Source organism: Lepisosteus platostomus, chromosome 8 (assembly GCF_059453375.1).
Source record: "Lepisosteus platostomus isolate fLepPlt1 chromosome 8, fLepPlt1.hap1, whole genome shotgun sequence".
Lineage (NCBI taxonomy): Eukaryota > Metazoa > Chordata > Actinopteri > Semionotiformes > Lepisosteidae > Lepisosteus > Lepisosteus platostomus.
In genome coordinates this window covers 33282744-33303585 of record NC_142618.1, presented here as the reverse complement: position 1 = coordinate 33303585, position 20842 = coordinate 33282744, and the positions used below count along the sequence as shown (strand labels likewise).

The following is a 20842-nucleotide window of genomic DNA, read 5'->3' as shown; positions in this document are numbered from 1 at the left end:
TCAGACATTTTCCAATACTCTGAGGTCAGACGTTTGGCAGTCTTAAGACAGATTTCAGACAGTGAGTGAATCGGGACCAGGCTACGAACTGCTATAGCACCATGAGAAATATAAAAAAGCCCTTCATCTTCTCAAGAACATACTATAGGAATATCAGATGAAATATTTATTCACTCCAAAGTAAAGATGATAAAATAATGGAGTGGGAGTAAGAAAAAGACTAAGGACCTATTTATAACTTGGCAGGCATGAAACATTTGATAATTCCATGAAGATTTTTCTTATAAATATATTTCCCATATTCAGCACTCTAGGCAGGCTGCTCTCAGCAGAGAATTGTAGTTTCCTTCTCCAGGAAGAGGAGGTTGATTCTCAATTGTCATCGCTGTCATAAACTCAACAAGTTAACCCAGCCTGAAAATGAGATACCTGGCTTTACATGCAGAGTGTGAGCTGATTTCTCCAAGATCCTTCTAAAAGGGCCATGATTGAAGTTCAGAAAGCAAAAGAGCCTGATTGTAACTTTTTCAAATGGTTTTATTATCATGTTAAAAATACTTTTAAAATGTACAGGATAGTAGTGCTCCTGCCTGTCAGCATACATGACTCAGTGACTCTCCACGAAGACCCTTGTTGCACTCTGTCACCTTCCAACAACAACACATTCCTTCTTCAATGATGCTACACAAACACAATTTGGTAATCTTACATATGTGCTTGCACACTGCTGAGTATGCAGTCTGTACTGCTGTAGGAGAACGAGAGTGAGAGAGAGTCTTTATTATCCCCGGGGTGGGGGGGGAGTGTTGTTGTACAAACAGGAAAAAAAAGACATGAATGAATATATACACATTGAAAGTCAAGAGTTAAGTAAGGATATGGCTACATGTATGAATGAGAACTTAACTCTGTTGGTTTTGGTGTTGGAGAGTCAGTACCTGTGTTCTGATGGGGGTAACTGGAAATTATTAAACAAGGGGCGTGAAGGAACATGCACACTGAAATCTGATCATAAGTGGGGAAGTGCAACTAGGGTATTTCAAGGGATACATGTGGCAAGCACCAAAGACAGAATTAATAAAAGCATTTGTTTACTGTCAGTTGAAGACAGAGAAACAGCATGTCTAATGACGGATGCCACCATAGACATAATTGTATCAGAACATTTGTCCAGAAATATTATTACAAAACTTCCAGCAGGACACTTTACACACTTGCATGATGCTGGACCCTAAACCCTCTTGGGAAAGGGCCTACAGGTAGGCCTTAATTTCCACTGGAATAACACTGTTTTGTGAGTGAAGAGCTTTAAATAAGAAGCTTAATACATGAAATATGAGAACACAGACAACATGGTAGCATAGTAGTAAGCATTGCTGACTCACAGCGCTGGGCCTCTAGGTTCATTTCCTGGGTTGCTATCTGCGTGGAGTTTGTATGTTCTCCCCAAGTCTACATAGGCTTCATTTAGGTGCTCTAGTTTCCTCCCTCAGTTCAAAGAGATACTAGTAGGTTAAATGGTTTCTAGGAAAATTGAACCTAGTGCGAGTGTGTTGCTGGGCTGCTACGATCTGGTGTCCTGTCTAGGGTGAATCCTGCCTTAACCCCAAGGCTTCCTGGAGTAGTCACTGGTCCACTGTGACTCAGAATTGGGTAAGCAGTTATTGAGGATGATCTGATGTGACAAGAAAATGCTTCGGTGGCTTCTACAAATTATATACCTCTCATCTGCCACTAGATGGCACTGCAACAGAAGACAACATTTGTCTCTCGTCTTGGTGTGTGCGTTTTCCATCTTCACCCACATGGTTATCAGTAATAACACCATCATTGAGGAGCAAACTATTTTGTCTTCAGTTAAAGATAAGAAATGGAATTAGAAAAAGGTAGTCCTATGGTCTGACTTGCATCAAGGATTCTCATTGTGGTAAGTATGGAGCAGCTTTACTTGGTAATGGAGTTCTGAAAGTCATGTTATATGCAGACTAAGGAACAATCTTTCCAGCGGTGCACACAGCAGCATATTGTGAAAACATTTGATTCAAAATTCTGAAGTCAACCCCATTGGAATACGTTCGCCTTGGCAGAGAAACCAGAACTCAAAGCCACTTAAGTTTAACCCAGAAGGCCACTAATAATCAATTCGTGTTTAGGACCTTTATTATTCTAAAACTGTGGATGTGACCTGGTGGCCACTCACAGTATTCCCTGCAGCAGTAACAGGGAACCCCTGGAGCACATCCCACAGCCCTATCCTGAGCCTGGGAAATGACTTGTCCACATGGCCAAGGACTGTTTTACCCAGTGACCCCTGACCTCTGTGCCCCCAGGGTTGCAGACATGGCCCCTGCAAAGGGTGATGCTTCACTTTGGGTCCAGAGGAGCTCGAGTGACCAGGGCCAAAACTTTGAGTTGAGGGTCGCAAAGACAGACCAGGGAGCAACAGAAGGCAGACTGTAGTGGTTCAACTAGCAGACCCTCGCAGCCCAAACTCACCACCTGCTGCATGAACCAGGCTGTGGTGCTCCCCCGCCGGACAGCAGACAGGAGCCATCAGGGCACAGGCCAGGCATCAGGGAACCGCGTACCCTGGCAAACCTGGAATTAGCAGGTTCATCAGCAAGTAGCCGGTACTGGGTTTGTGATGGAGATTTCCCAGACCTGCTGTCTAAGAGTCAGGGCCTGACACCTGGGGAGCAGGCCTGGGTCTACTGTCCACACTGCAAGAGCCTGTCACCCTAACCCCTCCATTATTAATTTGTCCCAGCTGGTTTGAGCATGGTGCTGATTCTGCCAGGGCACAGAGTTCAGTGCCTGTCTGGTCCCAGTAAGAAAGGGATCTACGCACCCCTTTATCACCTGAGCTGCAGAAGTGAAGCTCTGGTGCCTCTCAACATTGAACTGAAATGGTTATTGGATGTTATATACCTTATCAACATCATCAACAACAGCATAAGTCCTCAAAGAAGTTTAATTGGTTCAATTCAAAATATAGTTAATTTGAGTAAAATAACAGGGCAGTCTGTAGGGCCATCAGGACAGGACCCATAGCAATGTGCTCTATCAAAGAACTGCCAGTCTTGTGCAAACTCAATAAACCCACAACGTTCTCACATCTTTAATAAAAATCATAAACATAAAAAAGTTACACATATCTGACTTGACAAATTTGAAGTTCAATTAAAAAATGAATTGGTTGACTGAATAACTCGGCAGGAAGAAAAACCAGAAGAGATAAGCCACAGGAACCAGGACTAGTTTGCTTGGTTACAGAGTGGATCTCACCTGGTTTGTGCTTCAAATTGGGCCTGGGATTATGGGTATAACTACATTGTTCAAAATAAAATCTTGCCAAATAACCAATAAAAACATTTACATTCCATATGTATAACTTATCCACAGTAAGACAATAAGCCAGTGGCGACCAACCCAAATTCAAAAGAGTGCAAATCCTTCAAGGATCTTAATTTGACCTAGTTAAGGCAAAAAAATCTCAGATAATTGACGAGCCTGAATTGTAACCCGACTCACCCCCCTGTTTTAGCTGCAGTAATGGACATTAAACTCCCTTCAGATGTGCCAGAACCTCAGAACACGCCACGGGAAGAGTCTGTTCAGTGTAATCCCAGCCACAAGAGGACTTACAAAGCATGTTTTCTGAACAACTTCAATATGATAAATATAACTTTTGTGCAATGCTATTACAATTACAATTACAGCATGCCATTTCAATTTTTATTGCATTATACTATCCTTAAATGTGTATTCATATGTCATCAGGGATAGGAATAGATCTGAAGGTTTAAAGAGCAAACTATTGGATCTGGTAAAAGGAAGGTGGGAACAAATATATTACCAAAAGTTTTCTAACTTTTGGTAATAGATCTGATTATTATTATATTGGTAAATAATAACAATCCATATGATCTAATATGCATGTGTATTATTATATATAATACAACATTTTTGCAGACAAAAGCACTGTACCAACTAGACAAGTTTCAGAAAGATACTCTGAAAGGTGGACTTTAGAAGACCAAAACTCAAAAGCTCATTATTGTATAATGACGCTGTTAGCAGCACAAACTGTGCGAGGTGAGAGGTACATTTAGGTGAAAAATAAGCAAACAGACTCTGACAAAGGTTGATGAGTTTTTCAGATGTGGCTGAATTTCTTTCAGCTCTTCTTCAGAGAATACAGTGAAGAACATCAAAATGGAAAAGATTATTGTACAGACACGACAGTGATCCCACACTTCTGAAAGTCAGTAGACTTACAGGCCCTGAATGTCAAGGCTTGTCATCAGACATTAAGTTCCTTCTCCCTTTTCAATAACAGACTTTCATACTTGCATTTCAATGTAACAGATAAGCCTTAAGAATTTAAATGTATGATTTAACAACACTCACAGACATTTGCTCTAAATCAATCACCTCTGCAGGAAAATATCCTTATAAGAAAATCTAAACATTCTATTAAATAATTTTAAAAAGGGTGCACTAGACATGGCTGTGCTGGGCCCACTAAGAACAAGTCCATCTACAATTTATTTTAATGGAGTTATTGGCAGTTGATAGTGTTGTCTGTACGTTTAAAACCAGCATTCTGCAGCCTAATTTCATATAGCATTTGTTTTCATTTGAGACCATATGACACTGAAGGTCTCACAATTCTGAAAAAAGCAGGAGTACACCGTGATCCTGGCTGAAAAAGGGACTGGAATTTGAGGCAGGGCTGAGCACAATGAGGGCACCTCAACATCCTTTTAATACCATCTAATGATCTGCACAGGTCTGGATCTCTACATAAGCTGATCTGGATAGGATCCTGTTAGCACAACAGGATCACTAGTAAGAACCTTACCCACAAAGATCCTTGAATCAGTCACAAGAATAAAAAAAAAAAGAAGTATCAGAAAAAAAGAACAGGCCTGAGGAATGTGTCCAGACAGCTGACTGTGGCCGAATGGTAGAAAGCCCACTATTGCTTCAGCAGCCAGTCAGTATATCAGCAAGCTCATGAGGTAGGTCCGTCTGGCTGGTGGTCTGTTCAGTGGTCTACAACCCTTCCTTCGGCAAAAGTCTTGGAAGGGGATGGTCTCTCACTCTGAGGGCTCACTCTTGTAGTAAGCGCCAGCCTTGCGAGAGAAAGGGGTCCTGTCTCTGTGAGGGGACTGATGGGGGTGGTCAAGATGGCAGTCGGAATCAGAGAGGCCCTCAGGCGACGACAGGGAGGCAGCAGCAGGGGCAGGGGCCTGCGACTCAAACCCGTGTCCAAAGTGGGGTGGCTGGGACAGGCCGAACTGGGCCTCGAACAGAATGTTCTGGATCTGCAGCTTGGCGAACTGCTTGGCCCGCAGGTTGCCTACCAGTCGCAGCTCATTGGCCACGTGCTTGCCGAAGATGTCGTCCTCGTCGTCGGGGCGTGGGGGCAGCGGGGCGGGCGGCAGGCCAGCAGCAGCCGCAGTCCTGTAGGCCCGCGCGGCCTCCTGCAGTAGCAGGTCCTCTCTGTTTCGCTTGCTGTGTGCGCGGTGCAGGGTCTCGGGCGCCCTGCGGCGTGGCGCTGCCCCTGCCCCTAGACTGGAGGTGCCCCCTGCAACCGTGGGGTCAAGGTCTTCACTGCTGGGGCGCACTTCTCCTCCTTCGAGGTTCCCTTCTGCTCCCCCATTCTCCTCACACAGCTCCTGGAGGACAGCAGCAGGCAAAGACGCTCTCTGAGAAACTGGGATTCATTACCGTGCACCAGACTACAGGGCATGAGGCCAGCTGGGATCTACCTCAGCCACACCACGTTTTCCACATCTGTTTCAACTCTAGAGAACAGGGATGTAGGCTAGGAAGGAAGGATTAAGTACATAGTTGTTTTAGTCTTCCAGTCTAAACTGGAGGGCCACGGGTTCAAATCCTGGACAGGTGAATTTAAATAATAATTAATTTGTTACACTTATACTTTACAGGTATACTTTACACTCCACCACCACCAATGTACAGCCCCCGCCTGGATGATGCGAAGTGCACCAGTACGCTCACCACCCATCAGCTATAAGTGGGGAGGAGAGCAGAGTGATGAAGCTCATGGGATTATCATGAGGCCATGACCGGTAAAAGCCAATGGGAAATTTGGCCAGGACACTGGGGTATCTAATACCCCTACTCTTTTCGAGAAACACCCAGGGATTTTTAATAACCACAGAGAGTCAGGACCTCAGCTTTATGTCTCATCTAAAGGACAGTGCCTTTTTACAGTATAGTGTCCCCATCACTATACTGGGGCATTAGGACACACACAGACCACAGGGTGAGCGCCTCCTACTGGCCCCACTAACACCTCTTCCAGCAGCAACCCTAGTTTTTCCCAGGAGGTCTCTCATCCAGGTACTGACCAGGCTCACACCTGCTGAGCTTCAGTGGGTTGTTAGTTGTGAGTTGCAGGGTGATGTGGGTGCTGGCAAAAGTACTGTTGATAATCCTCCATTGTAAACGATAACTTGCCGTCAGTTGACTTATCTTGTTAAATACATTTAATGAAAAAAGGAAGCACATATGAAGAGTTGCTACAGGTAGTGGATCACAATCACATAGCATAACAGAACTTCTGTTCTGGCACTGGACATGTTTTATCAAATAGCAATTATTTTAATTTAATTTACTAACACTGTTTCTACTTCCCACACAGGTCATTATGAGACTCTCGGGATATATTCTGTATTGAGCGCGGATACTCAGCTCTCTGCACACTTACCTGCACGGCGGTCTTACGAGGGACGACCTGCGAGCTGAGGAAGAGGTCCATGTGATGAAAAAAGGGCCACTGTGAGCGGTACACCTGCCCTCCCGCCCCCGGGCGCACCCGAGACCGCTTGACCTTCGCCAGCTCCTTGCTGTAGTACGTCCGCAGGTTCATCAGCTTCTTGTTCACCTCGTTCACTAGAGGGGAGCAGAAGCTGCGTCACCTTATTTGCTTTAGCTCAACTGCATCGTACAACCCCGCTGCGACTAGTCGTTGCATTAAAAGGCTTGACTGAGATTCATAACGTTTTGTCATTCCAATTCAGATTACAAAAAAAATGGATTAGAATGCAAACAAATTGCATAAAGACTCTCATCTCTAATGCTTGAAGTAGGCAGAAATCCTAAAACGAAACAATCTGAAGGACAGAAAAAAACGTGTAAAAGCGGCTTGATGAGAGCGAAGTGCATTACTATTGTAGAAGCAACCTTATACTCCGGACTGTAGCCCATATAAATACCACTTGGCAATAATTACTGCATTCCTGGAAGACATGAGCTGCCTGACAAAAACCGGGCACCTAAAGGGCTGAACGAGAGCTCCTGTTCCCGTTGGCGTGTTTTTTTCTGTAATACAACAAATCGCAAAACACACATTTACCAATGCAATGAAAGAGACCCAGACATATAAACACTGAGTGCCATAGGAGCGCAGATTAAAGGTTAACAGCTGCAGACGACCCCCGCTTCCCATCTCCAAACAAGCCCTCTTGTCCTCCACTCTTCGTTCCAGTGTTTGTTGTGGCGGCTTCCCCGGCCGGCCTGACTCACTTACCGGGCACAGCCAGTTTGGCGCTGAGGCGGTCGAGCGCAGCCTGTCGCATGGCCTTGTTGTGGTAGTCCCGGCACCGGCCATTCCACAACACCTCCTCCGCCTCATACAGCCGGATCAGATCCAATACCCGCTGCCTACTCCACGGGAACTCCGCTTTTACGCCACCATCCATGGGCGCTGCCATTCCGCGGTCACATGACCTGCCCAGCGAAGTCATATGACCGCTGAGGTCCAAAGACACAATAGGACTAGAGGTGAATGTGGCTATTTTAAAATCTAATTTAAATTGAACTTAAAAGAAAAAAAATCTAGATCTAGCTGTAAATTGAAATTATTCACAATTTTAAATTTTCAGAATACCTGCAAAAAAACTGCCACACTTACACAGGTACTACTAATGCTGAAAACACAAATGTGAGCTTCTAACTGGGTCAGCGGCAGCTGTCAGTACTAATCTTTATCTTCAAATACCAATGACAGCAGAAGCAGGACAAGCAGCAGCTTCTCAAATCTGATGGGATAATCCTACAAGATGGTGTTGTAGGATATCGGATTGAATTGAAAATCACTATAACCCTTGAACCATCCATTTTCTAATCCTCTTTTCCAGTACAGGGTCACAGGGGAAGCTGGAGCAAGAGGTGCAAGGAAGAATACACCCTGGATCGGGCACCAGTCCATCAGTACAGGGCAAGCACAGACACAGATACAGCTACACACACACCTAAAACCAGTCCCAGAAACCAATAAACCAATCGGTATGTCTTTGGACTGTGGGAGGAAACCAGAGGACAAGCAAGTGAAAAAGGTGTATACACTGACACAATTTTATATTCTCTAAACAAAATGAGGAGGCAATTAAAAAAGCAACAGAATGTTAGTATATATTTGTTTAAAATGTAAACTTGAAATTAAGGTGTGTTATTTTTAATTTTATGATGCTTGACAATGAGTTACTGAAATCAGTCCGGAGGAGAGCAAGCAGATACATTACTGGGCTTCAGGATGGAATGTTCTACGAGGAATTCAACCTCATTAGTCTTGAGGGCAGGGCAGACAATGGGGGTCCCTGATGGAAGTATTCAAAATTATCAAAGGTAATGTCAAAATCTACCTTATGGACATCTTCGGAATGAAAAACGAACCTAAGGATACAAATGCAAACCGACTGCCAACAGCCAGTTCACCTTGCAACTCACAACTAGCAACCCACTGAAGCTCAGGAGGTGTGAGCCAGGTCAGTACCTGTATGGGAGACATCCTGGGAAAAACTAAGGTTGATGCTGGAAGAGGTGTTAGTGGGACCAGCAGGGGGCGCTCACCCTGTGGTCTGTGTGGCTCCTAATGCCCCAATATAGCAACAGGGACACTAAAAAGACACCATTCTTTGGATGAGACATAAAAATGAGATGCTGACTCTCTGTGGTCATTAAAAATCCCAGAGTGTTTCTTGAAAAGAGTAAGGGTGCACCCCAGTGTCCTGGCCAAATTTCCCATTGGCCTTTACCAATCATGGCCCCCTAATAATCCCCATATATGAATTGGCTTCATTATTCTGTGCTCCTCCCCACTGATAGCTGATGTGTGGTGAGTGAACTGGTGCACTATGACTGCCGTTACATCATCCAGGTGGTGCTGCACATTGGTGGTGTAGGGTAATTCCCATTACCTGTAAAGTGGAATGTCCAGAAAAGTGCTATATACAGTAAGTGTAAGAAATACTACTAATAATAATAATTCAGGTGGGTAGCTGCGTCAGCATGCGTAGGCTGCAAAGGAACAAGTAATAGGTTTATTCCATGCTGAAAAAAAGAAGAAAGAGAACACAACATTTCGGCCGTGGAGCCTTCTTCAGGTGTGAGAGAGACAGGGCAGTAGGCAAAGGTAAAGTAGCGGGAGAACAAAGGTTGGGAGGGAGGAGGAGTGAGAGGCGGGAGCAGGGGACAGAAAGAGAGGCCAATCAAGAGGTGTGAAGTCAGAATGGGTGCAGAGAGGTGTGAAATGAAACTTCCAATGAATGGAGAAAATTTAAAAGAACAATAGTCTGTCGTTAAGGGAAGGGAGAATGTGTGATCCTAACTGCAGAATAATTTTAGTTTCTGTGGTCTTTCTGATGTATGAGTTCGGAAACTTTGAGAACACAGACGGAGAGATTAGAGTGGTCGTGGCCGTCAGAGGTGAAATGAAAAACAATGGGCTTGGAGAGATCTTTAATCTTCACAGCCCTGACGTGTTCTCTGAAGCGGTCTCCGAGTCTCCTTCCTGTTTCTCCAATGTAGATGGCTGGGCATTTACTGCAAGAGATACAGTAAATAAGGTTGCTGGAGGTACAAGATGCTGTCTGGAATTGTCCTGAGGGGCCTTGAATGAGTGTGGTGGTGGCTGTGTACTTGCAGGTGATACAGCGCGCTGTGTTGCAAGGGAAAGTGCCTGGTGTGGATGGTTGTTGAGGGCGGTCAAGGGAGCTGTGAACAAGGAGGTTACGCAGATTAGGTGGTCGGCGATATGAGATGATAGGGCGATCAGAAAAGAGGGCCCCAATGGAGGGATCATCCTGTAGGATGGAAAAGTTGTGGTTAATGGTCCTGGGGATAGGAAGTGTGTTAGGGTGGTAAGGAAGCACCAAAGGAATGCGGTTGTTACGGCAGGAGTTCCTGATCGGGTTGATGGTCCGGGGGGTGCTTTTGGCTCGGGCAAGGGCCCTGTCAATCACACTGCTGGGGTATCCTCTGTTGATGAAAAATGAGTACATTTCGAGGGCTTGGTTCTCGAAGTCGATGTCGTCGCTGCATAATCGTCGTAACCTAAGGAACTGTGAAAAAGGAAGAGAGTTTTGAGTATGGTTGGGGTGAAATGAGCTGTACAGGAGGTAGCTGTGTGAATCCGTGGGTTTGTAATAAACTGAAGTGGACAGTCGGGGGTAGTTGATAGACAAGTGGATGTCTAGAAACGGAAGAGTGGTGGAAGATATGTTAACCGTATATTTGAGGGACGGGTGGAAGTTGGTGAAATGGTGCAGGAAGAATTCAAGCTGATCGTTGGAGCATGTGGCGGCACCGACGCAGTCATCAATATATCGTTTGTAGAGGTCAGGGACATAGCCAGTGTAGGAAGCGAAGAAGCGTTCTTCTACCCAGCCAACAAAAATGTTGGCATAGCTGGGTCCCATTCTGGTGCCCATGGCAACTCCACTGACCTGTTGGTAAAAAAGATTATTGAAAGAGAATGCGTTCAGTGTGAGGACCAATTCCGCAAGGCGTACCAGGGTGTGGGTGGGTGTATCAAGCACTGTGCGTTTGTCCAGCTTGTGCTTGAGGGCTGTAAGGCCGTCATTATGGGGAATGACGGTGTACAGAGATGTGATGTCCATGGTAAAAATGTAGCATTCGGTACCCTGAAATTGGAAATCATAAAAAAGTTGGAGCGCGTGGTTGGTGTCTTTGATGTATGAGGGAAGATCTTCAACATTATTATTATTATTAACTGTAAGTGCTACTTTAAACAAAGTGATGTGGGAGTCTGGAAATAGCTACCCATCTATAATATCAAGCCTGGCTTCTTACAAGGATCATTTAACTACCAAACGTAGAATTGATAACTGAAAACCATAAGAATCTGGTAACAACGTCTCGTTTTTTTGTGTTCTTATGAATGTGCTTCAATGTCTCGCCATGAATACCAGGTTAAAAAATACATTTCCCATGAAGCTCTGCTTTTCTTTCCCAGAAGGATATTCGCTAGCGAGAGTAAGCTAGTTCAACAGGATCAAACGAACCACGTAAGCAGTGTGGCTTGAAAATACTAGAGAGTAAGTATACATTAAGTAAAATATTTTCAGTGTTTATTTATGACGTAGTTGCGAAATCTGAATAATGATTTAAAAAAGCAGATTAAACAGATTACGCGTTAGGTCTTAAATTAGACAGGAAGAGCGATAAAATCATTAGTTCTTTGAATGAGATTGGTTAGGCCGATCATGCATTCTTTCTAGAGTGTTATATTTTAGTAAAAAGTGCTAACTAATATTAGGTGTTACGAATGAAAGAGTGTTGAATTGGAAATTACCTGTGAGGGCAACGATAGGTCACTGTCTTACCAACAGGTGGAAAGGCCCAGCCTCCCATTCAATGAGTTCAGACTGCTTAGTGTATTTCCAGTTTACAGTATATTAGCTTTCGTCAGAAATCAGAGTGTCCCATATAGAGAAACGTGTCTATGAATCAAACGTGTCTATGTACATCACCGAATAACACATTGCTGTACGAAGTGCTGAAAACCGACAGCACCCAGCGAATATACTTCCTGATCGCCTCTGCGTCCCTTCTGCAGTCTGAAATCTCCGGAGCAAACATCAGTTTCCATCAGTCTATTCCTTCAGAATTCGTCTAATAATCGAGTCCTTCAGTGACTGACAGTCCAGTACACCAGAACAGTCATCTCTTTTTGGTGTATTCGCGACAGGAGGGCTGTGTAGTGCTGTCAAATATATTTTTAAGTTAACAAATCCTTTCTTGAAAAGCTGCTAAAGCGCTTTCTAAGTAATAACTATTATTATTGATGTTATTGGTTTTATTAATAATAATATTTGCGCCCAAGGCAGTATGTAGTTTCCTTCTTTTTATTTCATTCCTTTAATGCCATGAAATTAAAAACTCACAAATACAGTTTCTTACAGTATATTGTGCTGTATACTGTACACAGTGTACTTTGTATACGCATTTTAGTACATTATACGCACTATGTAAGGGAAAAAGACACGTTTCACAATTAAAGGGAGCGAGGGTGGCTCGCAGCCTGTTCCGCGGAGTTCGCGATGTCCTAACGCCGTCAACTTTAATGTAATTAGTCGAGACTAGTAACTGCGGTGGTAATGAAATTGCCGATCTCTGCTTTAATAGAGGGAACAAACGCTTCCCACACATATACAGTATTGTTTCCAACCGCAACACTGTAGTTGTGATATAAATGGAGCAGGTAAAGGTTTAGTCCACGCTGAAAGGAAAAGAAATGAGACGCAACGTTTTCCAAAGAAAGCTGAAACTTTTTTCTCTTTTCCTATCACCATGGAGTAAAGTTTTACCGTTCCTTTGCAGCCTACACGTGCTGACGCAGCTCCCTGCATGAACTTCTTGTGGTATACATATGTCTCCACCTTGTATATGAGCATCTGCATCAGACCCTGCAGGACACAAAAGGCCAAGCTGCCTGATAGGCTTTGATTCTGTCCCAGGTGTTGTGCTCAGTGTAAGAAAGATTACAAACGATAGGCTTTTCAGCCATTCGAGCCTGTTTGTTTTCTAGTAGTACACTCCCACAGCCCTTTGCATCAAGAAGTGCCTCTTCTTAGTTTTACACACTTCCCTGTAATTTCAACCTCTCATTCAATTTCAATTCAAGCTTTAGTGTTTTACGGCACAGTCAAACACAACACAATGACAAATAAACATAATCAAAAGGGAAAATAATACAGCAGTGTTACAGAAGAAAAGAAACAAGAGAAAAGGTAGTTACAGTACTTTGCATTGTTTAAGATTGTAATTGCAAGATTGAAAGATTTCCTGAGTCTGTTGGTTTTACACCTGGGGGCACAGAGGCATCTCAGATGGGAAAAGTGTGAATTCAATCCATGATGCTTTTGGCTTTCTTAGTCACCCTCTGTTTGTAAAGGTTGCTTAAGTTGATTTGATTATTCCTGATTATTTTGCCACTTATGTTCACTAATTTACCCAGCCTATTACAATTACCGGTACTTATGTTGCCAAACCAACAAGTGAAACAGTATGTTAACACACTTTCAATGAATGATTTGTAGAAAAGTGTAAGAATAGTTTTATGTACCTTAAAGTAGCTGAGTTTTCTAAGAAAGAAGAGTCTCTGTTGGCCTTTTTTATAGATAGTCACAATATTTGTCTTCATTGCTAGTTATCTAAAGTATTGCCATCACTTCTGTAACCGTGTACTGTGTCTTCACCACAGATGACCTTCCTTCCAATTTGTATACTCAGGGAATGTCAGAGTAAATTGGATTACACTCCGCTTTGAGTTTGTTCTCAAAAGTGACTGTAAGACCAGCTTGAAAATCTCATACGTGTGGCAAGGCAGCTCATTCCTATAGGACATGGGTGTGTGGAAGCAGAACTGGCGCTGTGCTTTCCCTGTTCCTCCCTCACCCGCTTCATTCAGATCTTTCTCTCTCCAGATGGCAGAGCAGGGTGCCAGGCCCTGGCGTATACTAGTGACAGGGGGCACAGGGCTGGTGGGCCGGGCGATCGAGAGGGTGGTGAGAGAGGGTGAGGGCCACGACGATGAGGAGTGGATCTTCCTGTCGTCCAGAGACGCTGACCTGACGTGAGTCTCCTCTCTTGATTGTAACATTATCCCATTGGCAACACTAACTGCCTGAAACAGCTGTAGGAGCAAATCAGAAATAGATATCATACAAGCCACCTCTCTTTGTCTGGGAGACTTGCATTATATCCAGTGTCTTTACTTCCCATCTTTCTTTCCCCTTTTTCTCCTAAATTTGGACTTGTATGCAGTGTAATTGCTATATTCGTTGAGCTGTTAATTAGTATTCAGTAAGTATTCAGAATTAGAAATCCTCTTCACAAAATCGCTGAAGCTTTTTAGTGTGAATGTTTTAGTTTCAGCTTCACACAATCACTGAAGCTGTTGAGTGTTTAGTGATTTGCTCTGCACCCAGTGATTGTGTACTTGTGTCTTGGGATAGGCACCGTCCTTCGGATGAGACTTAAAACCGAGGTCCTGTAATGACCTCTGTGGTCATTACAAATCCCAGGGCATTTTTCTAAAAGAGTAGGGGTGTAACCCCTGCGTCCTGGCCATATTTCCCATTGGCCCTTACCAATCATGGTCTCCTAATAATCCCCATCTATGAATTGGCTTCATTACTCTGCTCTCCTCCCCACTGATAGCTGATGTGTGGTAAGCGTTCTGGCGCACTATGACCGCCGTCACATCATCCAGGTGGATGCTGCACATTGGTGGTGGTGTAGGGGAGTCCCCATTACCTGTAAAGCGCTTTGAGTGGAGTGTCCAGAAAAGCGCTATGTACGTGTAAGCAATTATTATTATTATTATTATTATTTTATTGCTTAACCTTGGAAAGGCGCTGTGGTAGAACAGAAAAAAACTGTCTGCAAGGCTCACGTCATGCGTTTCTTCTTTCCACTGGGGCACCGTTCATGCACTGTGTAGTTGCAGAGTTGATGCATGCAGTGTATGAGGTAACTGTCACCCTGTGTGTGTTAGGAGTGCCACAGAGACGCGGGCTGTGTTTGAGAAGCACCGACCCACCCACGTCATCCATCTGGCTGCAATGGTGGGGGGGCTGTTCAGGAACATGAGCCACAACCTGGATTTCTGGGTGAGCTACATTTTAGGAGGTTGTACTGCTGTAAATCATGGTTTTACCACAATCCAACAGGTTTCATAGGTCACTTTCTTAAGACATGGGATATTTTGACAGTTTCAGATGATTATTCATTTGAGTTTTTAGAAAATCAGGAAGCTTTGGCTTCACCACTCTGTTCTCCTCCACACTGTTAGCTGGTGTGTGGTGAGCGTACTGATGCACTTTGTTTGCCTTCGTGCCATCCAGGTGGATGCTGCACATTGGTGGTGGTGGGATTCCCCATTGTAAAGTGCTTTGAGTGGAGTGTCCAGAAAAGTACTACATAAGTGTAAGGAATTATTATTTTCATTCTGAAATATGTTAATATATTGATCACTTCTGATTTGCTTCAGACATAATCAACAGCTCCTGCTTGTTCCAGTTCTTGTCAATAAGAGGATTAGGAGTGATGTTTAAAACTTGCAGGTCTCTGGCTTTAAAGTTTCGCCTCAGATGTAGAGTGGCGCAGCGCATAGAAAGAGTAGAGTGAGGCTTATTTGATCCAGGAAAACCACATGTGTGTAACTCAAGGCCCAGAATCCAACAGGTTTCCTGCTCACTTTTGAACATCAGTAGCTGGAGACTGTAAATATGTCTGAAAGTGGTCCAGTGACGCTGATGATTTCCTCATCTCAGTTAAGATCAGAGGTGGAATGAAAGCCAGCCTAGAGTACTGAGCCAGAGCCCAACACCTTTTCTGACTGTCATGTCACTAAGCGAGTAAGGCTGCTGTAATATGACAGCATTAATCACGTAGCATAAGAACCACTCAATCAATCTCGGACTGCTGCCTGTGTCTCCCCATGTTACATTTGTCTTTTTTTGTCATAGTAGTGCACTTAAAAAAATCCCCATTTGATGTTTTTTTTTAATTCTTTATCTTGGTTATGAATACCAATACGAATACAGGAAAAGATGATGTTAAGGAGGCAGATGCTTCTTTTGCAGCTGAAGGAGCAATGGAGGGTTGGTGTTGAATGTGTTTTGGACTGTGTTCATTGTTTCTTATTCCTACAGAGGAACAACATCCGCATGAATGACAATGTCCTCCAGACTGCCCATGAGCTAGGGGTCTGCAAGGTTGTGTCCTGTTTGTCCACCTGCATCTTCCCTGACAAGACCACCTATCCCATTGATGAGACCATGGTGAGAGATGGAGGGACTGCAGCACTAAGGAAAAGGAGCAGGGGGGAATTTCAGAATTGGGCTGAATGGAGAATGGGCCAGAATCTGACCTGCTGAGGAGAGATCATAGACATGAGACTGGGAGGGATGTGGAGCTGTCGTGTCGTTGAGATAAAATAGTCCAGCAGGAATGGGAATGGGGACCGTACAGCAGTTCCATTCATTCCCAGGTGGGGGTGAGAAGTTGTGCAGTTTGGGAAGGAGGAGTTGTAATTATCCTGTTCTCTACTGGGCATAAAGAGCAGGGCCAATGCTACTTTCTGCTATGTGACGGGAATAAGGGAACAGAGACACAAGTTGAGGGTCTTTTTTCCCTATCGAGATAAGTCAGTGTCCTATATGCCCCTCCCCACCACAGATCCACAACGGGCCACCCCACAGCTCCAACTTTGGTTACTCGTATGCTAAGAGGATGATCGACGTGCAGAACAGGTACTGTCCTTGTCTGTCTGTAATGACCTTTTACTGAGGAAGTTACTTGGCCTGGCAGTGTTGGCACTAAGATAATTAATAGAGATGGTACTAGTGTATATCTACTATCACTTTCAGTGTGAATGGAAACAAAATTATATACACTGAATGAAACTGTAAGAAAACCGCGTCGTGCTACTTGGTTAGTTTATGTTGTTTGCATTGGCCTTTTCGTCTTTGTGTGTGTCTGTTTTTTTTCTCTGTATGATTCTCTGGGGGTCTGTCTGCAGGGCGTATTTCCAGCAGCACAGGGACCTCTTCACCGCAGTGATCCCCACCAACGTGTTCGGCCCGCATGACAACTTCAACATTCAGGATGGCCACGTGCTGCCGGGACTAATCCACAAGACATACCTCGCACAAAGTGAGCCACGCTGTTTGTGTGTCCTCTCTCTTCCTCTCTTCTAAAGCCCTGCCTCACACAACAGTGAGTTCGCTGCTGTTCACTAGGTGAAGCTCACCTACATAGAGTACTTTCTCTTATCACTCACACACAACATCCCCGCTCCTGCTGTTTCTCGTGTCTCATTGACATTACATTCAGTGGACCCAGTGAGTCTCCCTCCTTCATGTCCCTCTCTTTTTTTTCTTCCTGTCCAGAAGAAGGCTCTAGTCTGACGGTGTGGGGATCAGGAATGCCACGAAGGCAGTTTATTTACTCTCTGGTATGTGTTTTTTATTGTCCTTCCTGCAGAGAATAGACACACTTTTACCTGCTCGTTTGGGACATAAACAGAAAATATTGTTACATGTGTCAGGGGATTAAAATGTCCAACTTTAATTCACAGTACCTCTGTGAATTGTCTTGTCAGTAGTGATAGTCTGAATGTCTAAACAACTGTACAAATATACATTTCAACTTCAAAGAGCCTTATTGGCAAAATATGTGAATTAGTATAGGGGACACAGTAACAGCTGCTGGCACAGTTACTTCTGATTGATTGTGTGTGTTGTGATTTTCCAGGATTTGGCTCGTCTGTTTCTCTGGGTACTCAGAGAGTATAAGGAAGTAGATCCGATAATCCTGTCAGGTGAGAATGTTACTTTAGCAATACTGGCCATCACATTGCACTGACACATGAGCACTGTATATTCACATATGCACTCTACTCATCAACTGAGGTCGGGACAGATGTGCAGATGCTCTTTTAGCATTATTTTCTAAATAAAAATGTAAAAGAATAAAAAAAAAATGAAATTCAAATGTCATGATGCTTTAGTCAGAAAAAAATGCAGTGCTGTCTGGAGTATTTAAAATCCTTTCCAAAATTAATATTTAACTTCTTTTTTCCCCCCAATTTTAGAAGTACTCACACTTATTTAAAAGGTTGGATGTTGAAACTACTTGACAACAAGGAATAAACAAAACAAATACATTTTTCTCAAAATCTTTTCAGAAAGAGTCTTGAGAGTGTCAATTTTCAGAACATTCTTCTAAACTTCAAGACTAACTTCAAATGTCAAATCTTTAATGAAGATATTGTTTGCCCTCTCTTATAGACACAATAGCTTCTCAGTGACAAATGGGTATGTCCTATTAAATTAAACTTTGCATTGTATCTAAGTTGGTAATGATCTCCAGATAATTAAAGATCTAGCTGCCCTACTAAACGTGGATGACACTAGATTTCTGTAACATTCCAAAAGGTTGAATTTTCTTGACATACAGGTACCTGGTCAATATACACCCCTTTGTAATTCTGAACCATGTTAGTATTCTATACAGTTGCAGTGACCCTGTACTGTTTGTGTGTTTTGTGTTGTTTCAGTGGGTGAGGAGGAGGAGGTGTCTATTAAAGACGCAGCAGAGTGTATTGTGGAGTCTCTTGGGTTCAAAGGTCAAGTGGTAGTATCCTTCACTGAGCCAAAACTACATTGCAGTGTCTGTACAAATACCACACCACCTCCCCATGTCAGTTTTTATTGAGTACATTGTCATCCTTTTACACTGCCGTTTGCTGTTTCTTCCTCCTTGACCTGACACCAGTTTGACACCTCCAAAGCAGACGGCCAGTTCAAGAAGACAGCCAGCAACAAGAAGCTGAGGCAGTACCTCTCTGAGTTCAAGTTCACCCCCTTCCGAAAAGGTTAGGGCAAGTTGGCTGATCTTTGCTGCATCGCGCTTCACTGTATCCATCACACTGAACTTCAAGATGATTATTTTCTTACCGTTGTTTCTGTTACTGCTCGTGAATTACTATCCATGAATTACTAGAACGCTCTTTGCCTGCTGACTCTCTGTGCAGCCACAGCTAGGGTTTTTTTACTGCTCCGTTCCTCATCAGCCGGAATGCTCAACAGGGAGGTGATCCTTGGATTGCAAAGCTAAGGAGACTAGGAAAGTGACCACTTCAGAGACAAAATTACAGCTGTTATTCTGCTTTGAAGCAGATAGTGTTTTAAGCCCCTATTATTTTAGGCCTTCATGTATGGAAAGAAAGGTTGACTAGGAACATAAGACCCAGTTCTTACATTACCAGATATTTCCTGTATAAAATGTTTTTTAAGGGTTTCTAGGAATGAAGCTGCAGTGTTTGACTGAGGCCCACTTTGCTGCCTTGATTACCTGTAATGTAATGTACCAATTTAATTCTACACTGTACTGAGGATTGAATTTTAGGATCATACACCTGCAGTTTCCAGAACAGAGTATTATAGCACACTGTAAGCAGCACCATGGAAGCCAATATCTTATTCTCCTTTTCTTCTTTCAGCTGTGAAGGAGACCTGCGACTGGTTCGTGGCCAACTATGACACAGCCCGGAAATGATGCCTCTTTTGCCTTACTGGAGGAGCAGCTGTTCGTCAGTTTCAGCTACCTCAAGAAAACACAGATCGTTCTGGGACATGGATTCTCAGACTCTGTTCCTGGGGTCTTCAGTTTTTGTCTAAAAACTGAGTAGTAGTAGTAAATTTGTTCATCTAATTATTTCCTTAGACAAATACACCTTAACACACTTAAGGTGTCTTACTTTGAACCTTCTCTTTATTAAAGGTACTGTTATCTATGTAGCATTCTGGAACCTAGTTATGAATATTAAAATTCTGCAGTTAGTTAATTAGGCCATTTTTGTAACTGAGAACAAGGACTGAAGAAATACCAGAAGAGACAGTCACTAGACCCCCTAGGAACTGAGTCTTTGACCCCTGTTTTGGGACAGATAGGGAAATAAATCAGCTGTAAATACTCATATTCATAATTGCAGCCTTGACAGACTGAAACAGTTAAGAAACATGACTTTGGATTGGAAGAAACAGTAACAGTTAGAAAGGACACAGGTTTTTTGCTGGACATAATTTAATCAATTCTGAACATGTTTCTGACTCTGAAAGTTTGAAGTTCATGTGGTGTGGTCCAGTGGTTTTCTGGTTGGTGGCTATATTTGGTTTGTGGGTCTTCCATGATTCTCTTTGGTGTTAACAGCTGTAGTTGTCTCTCTGATTTCACTTTCTTGACTTTGGGTCGCCAGGTGTACTCAACAGGATCGCCTGTTCTTCTGTTAGCAGCACACCTGGAGGTCACAGAGGGCAGATCCTGCTATCCCCAGCTCACTCCTGGGCCTAGAAGATTACAGCTTTATCGGGAGCTCAACACTATCAATGAATAAAAGGGCTGCTGTAATCAATTGAGTCAATTATTGATTCAGCTAAGTCATTAGGAGATCAAACTGAGATGAGAATCAGAAGGCTTTGTGGCTCTTCGGGAACATGAGTGAGATTCACTGCTCTAGTGCATTCATGTGGTGGACATCCTGCCACCTACCCTAAACCTATAATCCCTATCTGTGACGCTATGTGCTTTTTTTGTGTGCGGACATCACCTTTGCTCTCACACATTTCTTTTCACATTTTTATTTTTTCATACTGAGGGACCAGCTAATGGAGGAAATAGGGTGCATCAACTACAACTGCTAACTAGAGCACAACCTCTTAAAATCATAAGGATTAATGAATGATCTAACTAGTGTATAATAATTAGAAATGACCATTTGTTCCTGAGGTGATTTGGTATAGGGTTTGTAATGTACAGCGCTGTACTTGTTAGGTGTTGCTGCTCAGGAAGTGCTGGAAAATTTAAAAAAAGGCCATTTTGGAGTTCTGTCACAGTTTGGACTGAGGTATCTCCATTCAAACACAGCGGGGTGTTGTGCCCTCTGGTTCAGGACTGCTTAGGGCCTAATGTCTTCTAGCTCAGATGTCCATTACTT

At 43.4% G+C, this 20842-nt stretch overlaps 2 protein-coding genes across 3 annotated transcripts; one reads left to right on the top strand and one right to left on the bottom strand.

Annotated features, from left to right (window-relative positions):
* Positions 1 to 2953: 2953 nt before the first annotated feature.
* LOC148657242 (uncharacterized) lies at positions 2954 to 7762 on the bottom strand. Its single transcript, XM_088643238.1, has 3 exons — positions 7565 to 7762; positions 6743 to 6927; positions 2954 to 5684 (listed from the first exon to the last, which is right to left on the bottom strand). Exons 1-3 carry the CDS (start codon positions 7746 to 7748, stop codon positions 5103 to 5105), a joined length of 951 nt encoding a protein of 316 aa, XP_088499364.1. The 5' UTR covers positions 7749 to 7762; the 3' UTR covers positions 2954 to 5102.
* A 3513-nt stretch (positions 7763 to 11275) lies between these two features.
* On the top strand, positions 11276 to 20256 carry LOC148657241 (GDP-L-fucose synthase-like). Of its 2 annotated transcripts, XM_088643219.1 has the most exons (12): positions 11276 to 11372; positions 13764 to 13912; positions 14837 to 14951; positions 15996 to 16124; positions 16522 to 16595; positions 16865 to 16998; positions 17235 to 17299; positions 17599 to 17665; positions 18404 to 18483; positions 18622 to 18721; positions 19349 to 19434; positions 20105 to 20256. In XM_088643219.1, the coding sequence occupies exons 2-11, from the start codon at positions 13764 to 13766 to the stop codon at positions 19402 to 19404; spliced, it is 969 nt and encodes a 322-aa protein (XP_088499345.1). In that variant the 5' UTR covers positions 11276 to 11372; the 3' UTR covers positions 19405 to 19434; positions 20105 to 20256. The 2 variants fall into 2 exon arrangements, with proteins under 2 accessions (XP_088499345.1, XP_088499344.1); XM_088643218.1 differs by having other exon boundaries at positions 19349 to 20256.
* Positions 20257 to 20842: the final 586 nt, after the last annotated feature.

What these genes read in the sequence shown, in the direction of transcription:
- LOC148657242 (XM_088643238.1), bottom strand. Translation starts at nt 7,748, where the DNA reads ATGGCAGCGCCCATGGATGGTGGCGTAAAAGCGGAGTTCCCGTGGAGT. An exon ending in CGCCAAACTGGCTGTGCCCG is followed by an intron (nt 6,928 to 7,564) that starts GTAAGTGAGTCA and finishes GCTCCCCTCTAG; the next exon opens with TGAACGAGGTGAACAAGAAG. An exon ending in CTCGTAAGACCGCCGTGCAG is followed by an intron (nt 5,685 to 6,742) that starts GTAAGTGTGCAG and finishes GCTGTCCTCCAG; the next exon opens with GAGCTGTGTGAGGAGAATGG.
- LOC148657241 (XM_088643219.1), top strand. Translation starts at nt 13,764, where the DNA reads ATGGCAGAGCAGGGTGCCAGGCCCTGGCGTATACTAGTGACAGGGGGC. An exon ending in GCCACAACCTGGATTTCTGG is followed by an intron (nt 14,952 to 15,995) that starts GTGAGCTACATT and finishes TTATTCCTACAG; the next exon opens with AGGAACAACATCCGCATGAA. An exon ending in GGCAGTTTATTTACTCTCTG is followed by an intron (nt 17,300 to 17,598) that starts GTATGTGTTTTT and finishes GTGATTTTCCAG; the next exon opens with GATTTGGCTCGTCTGTTTCT.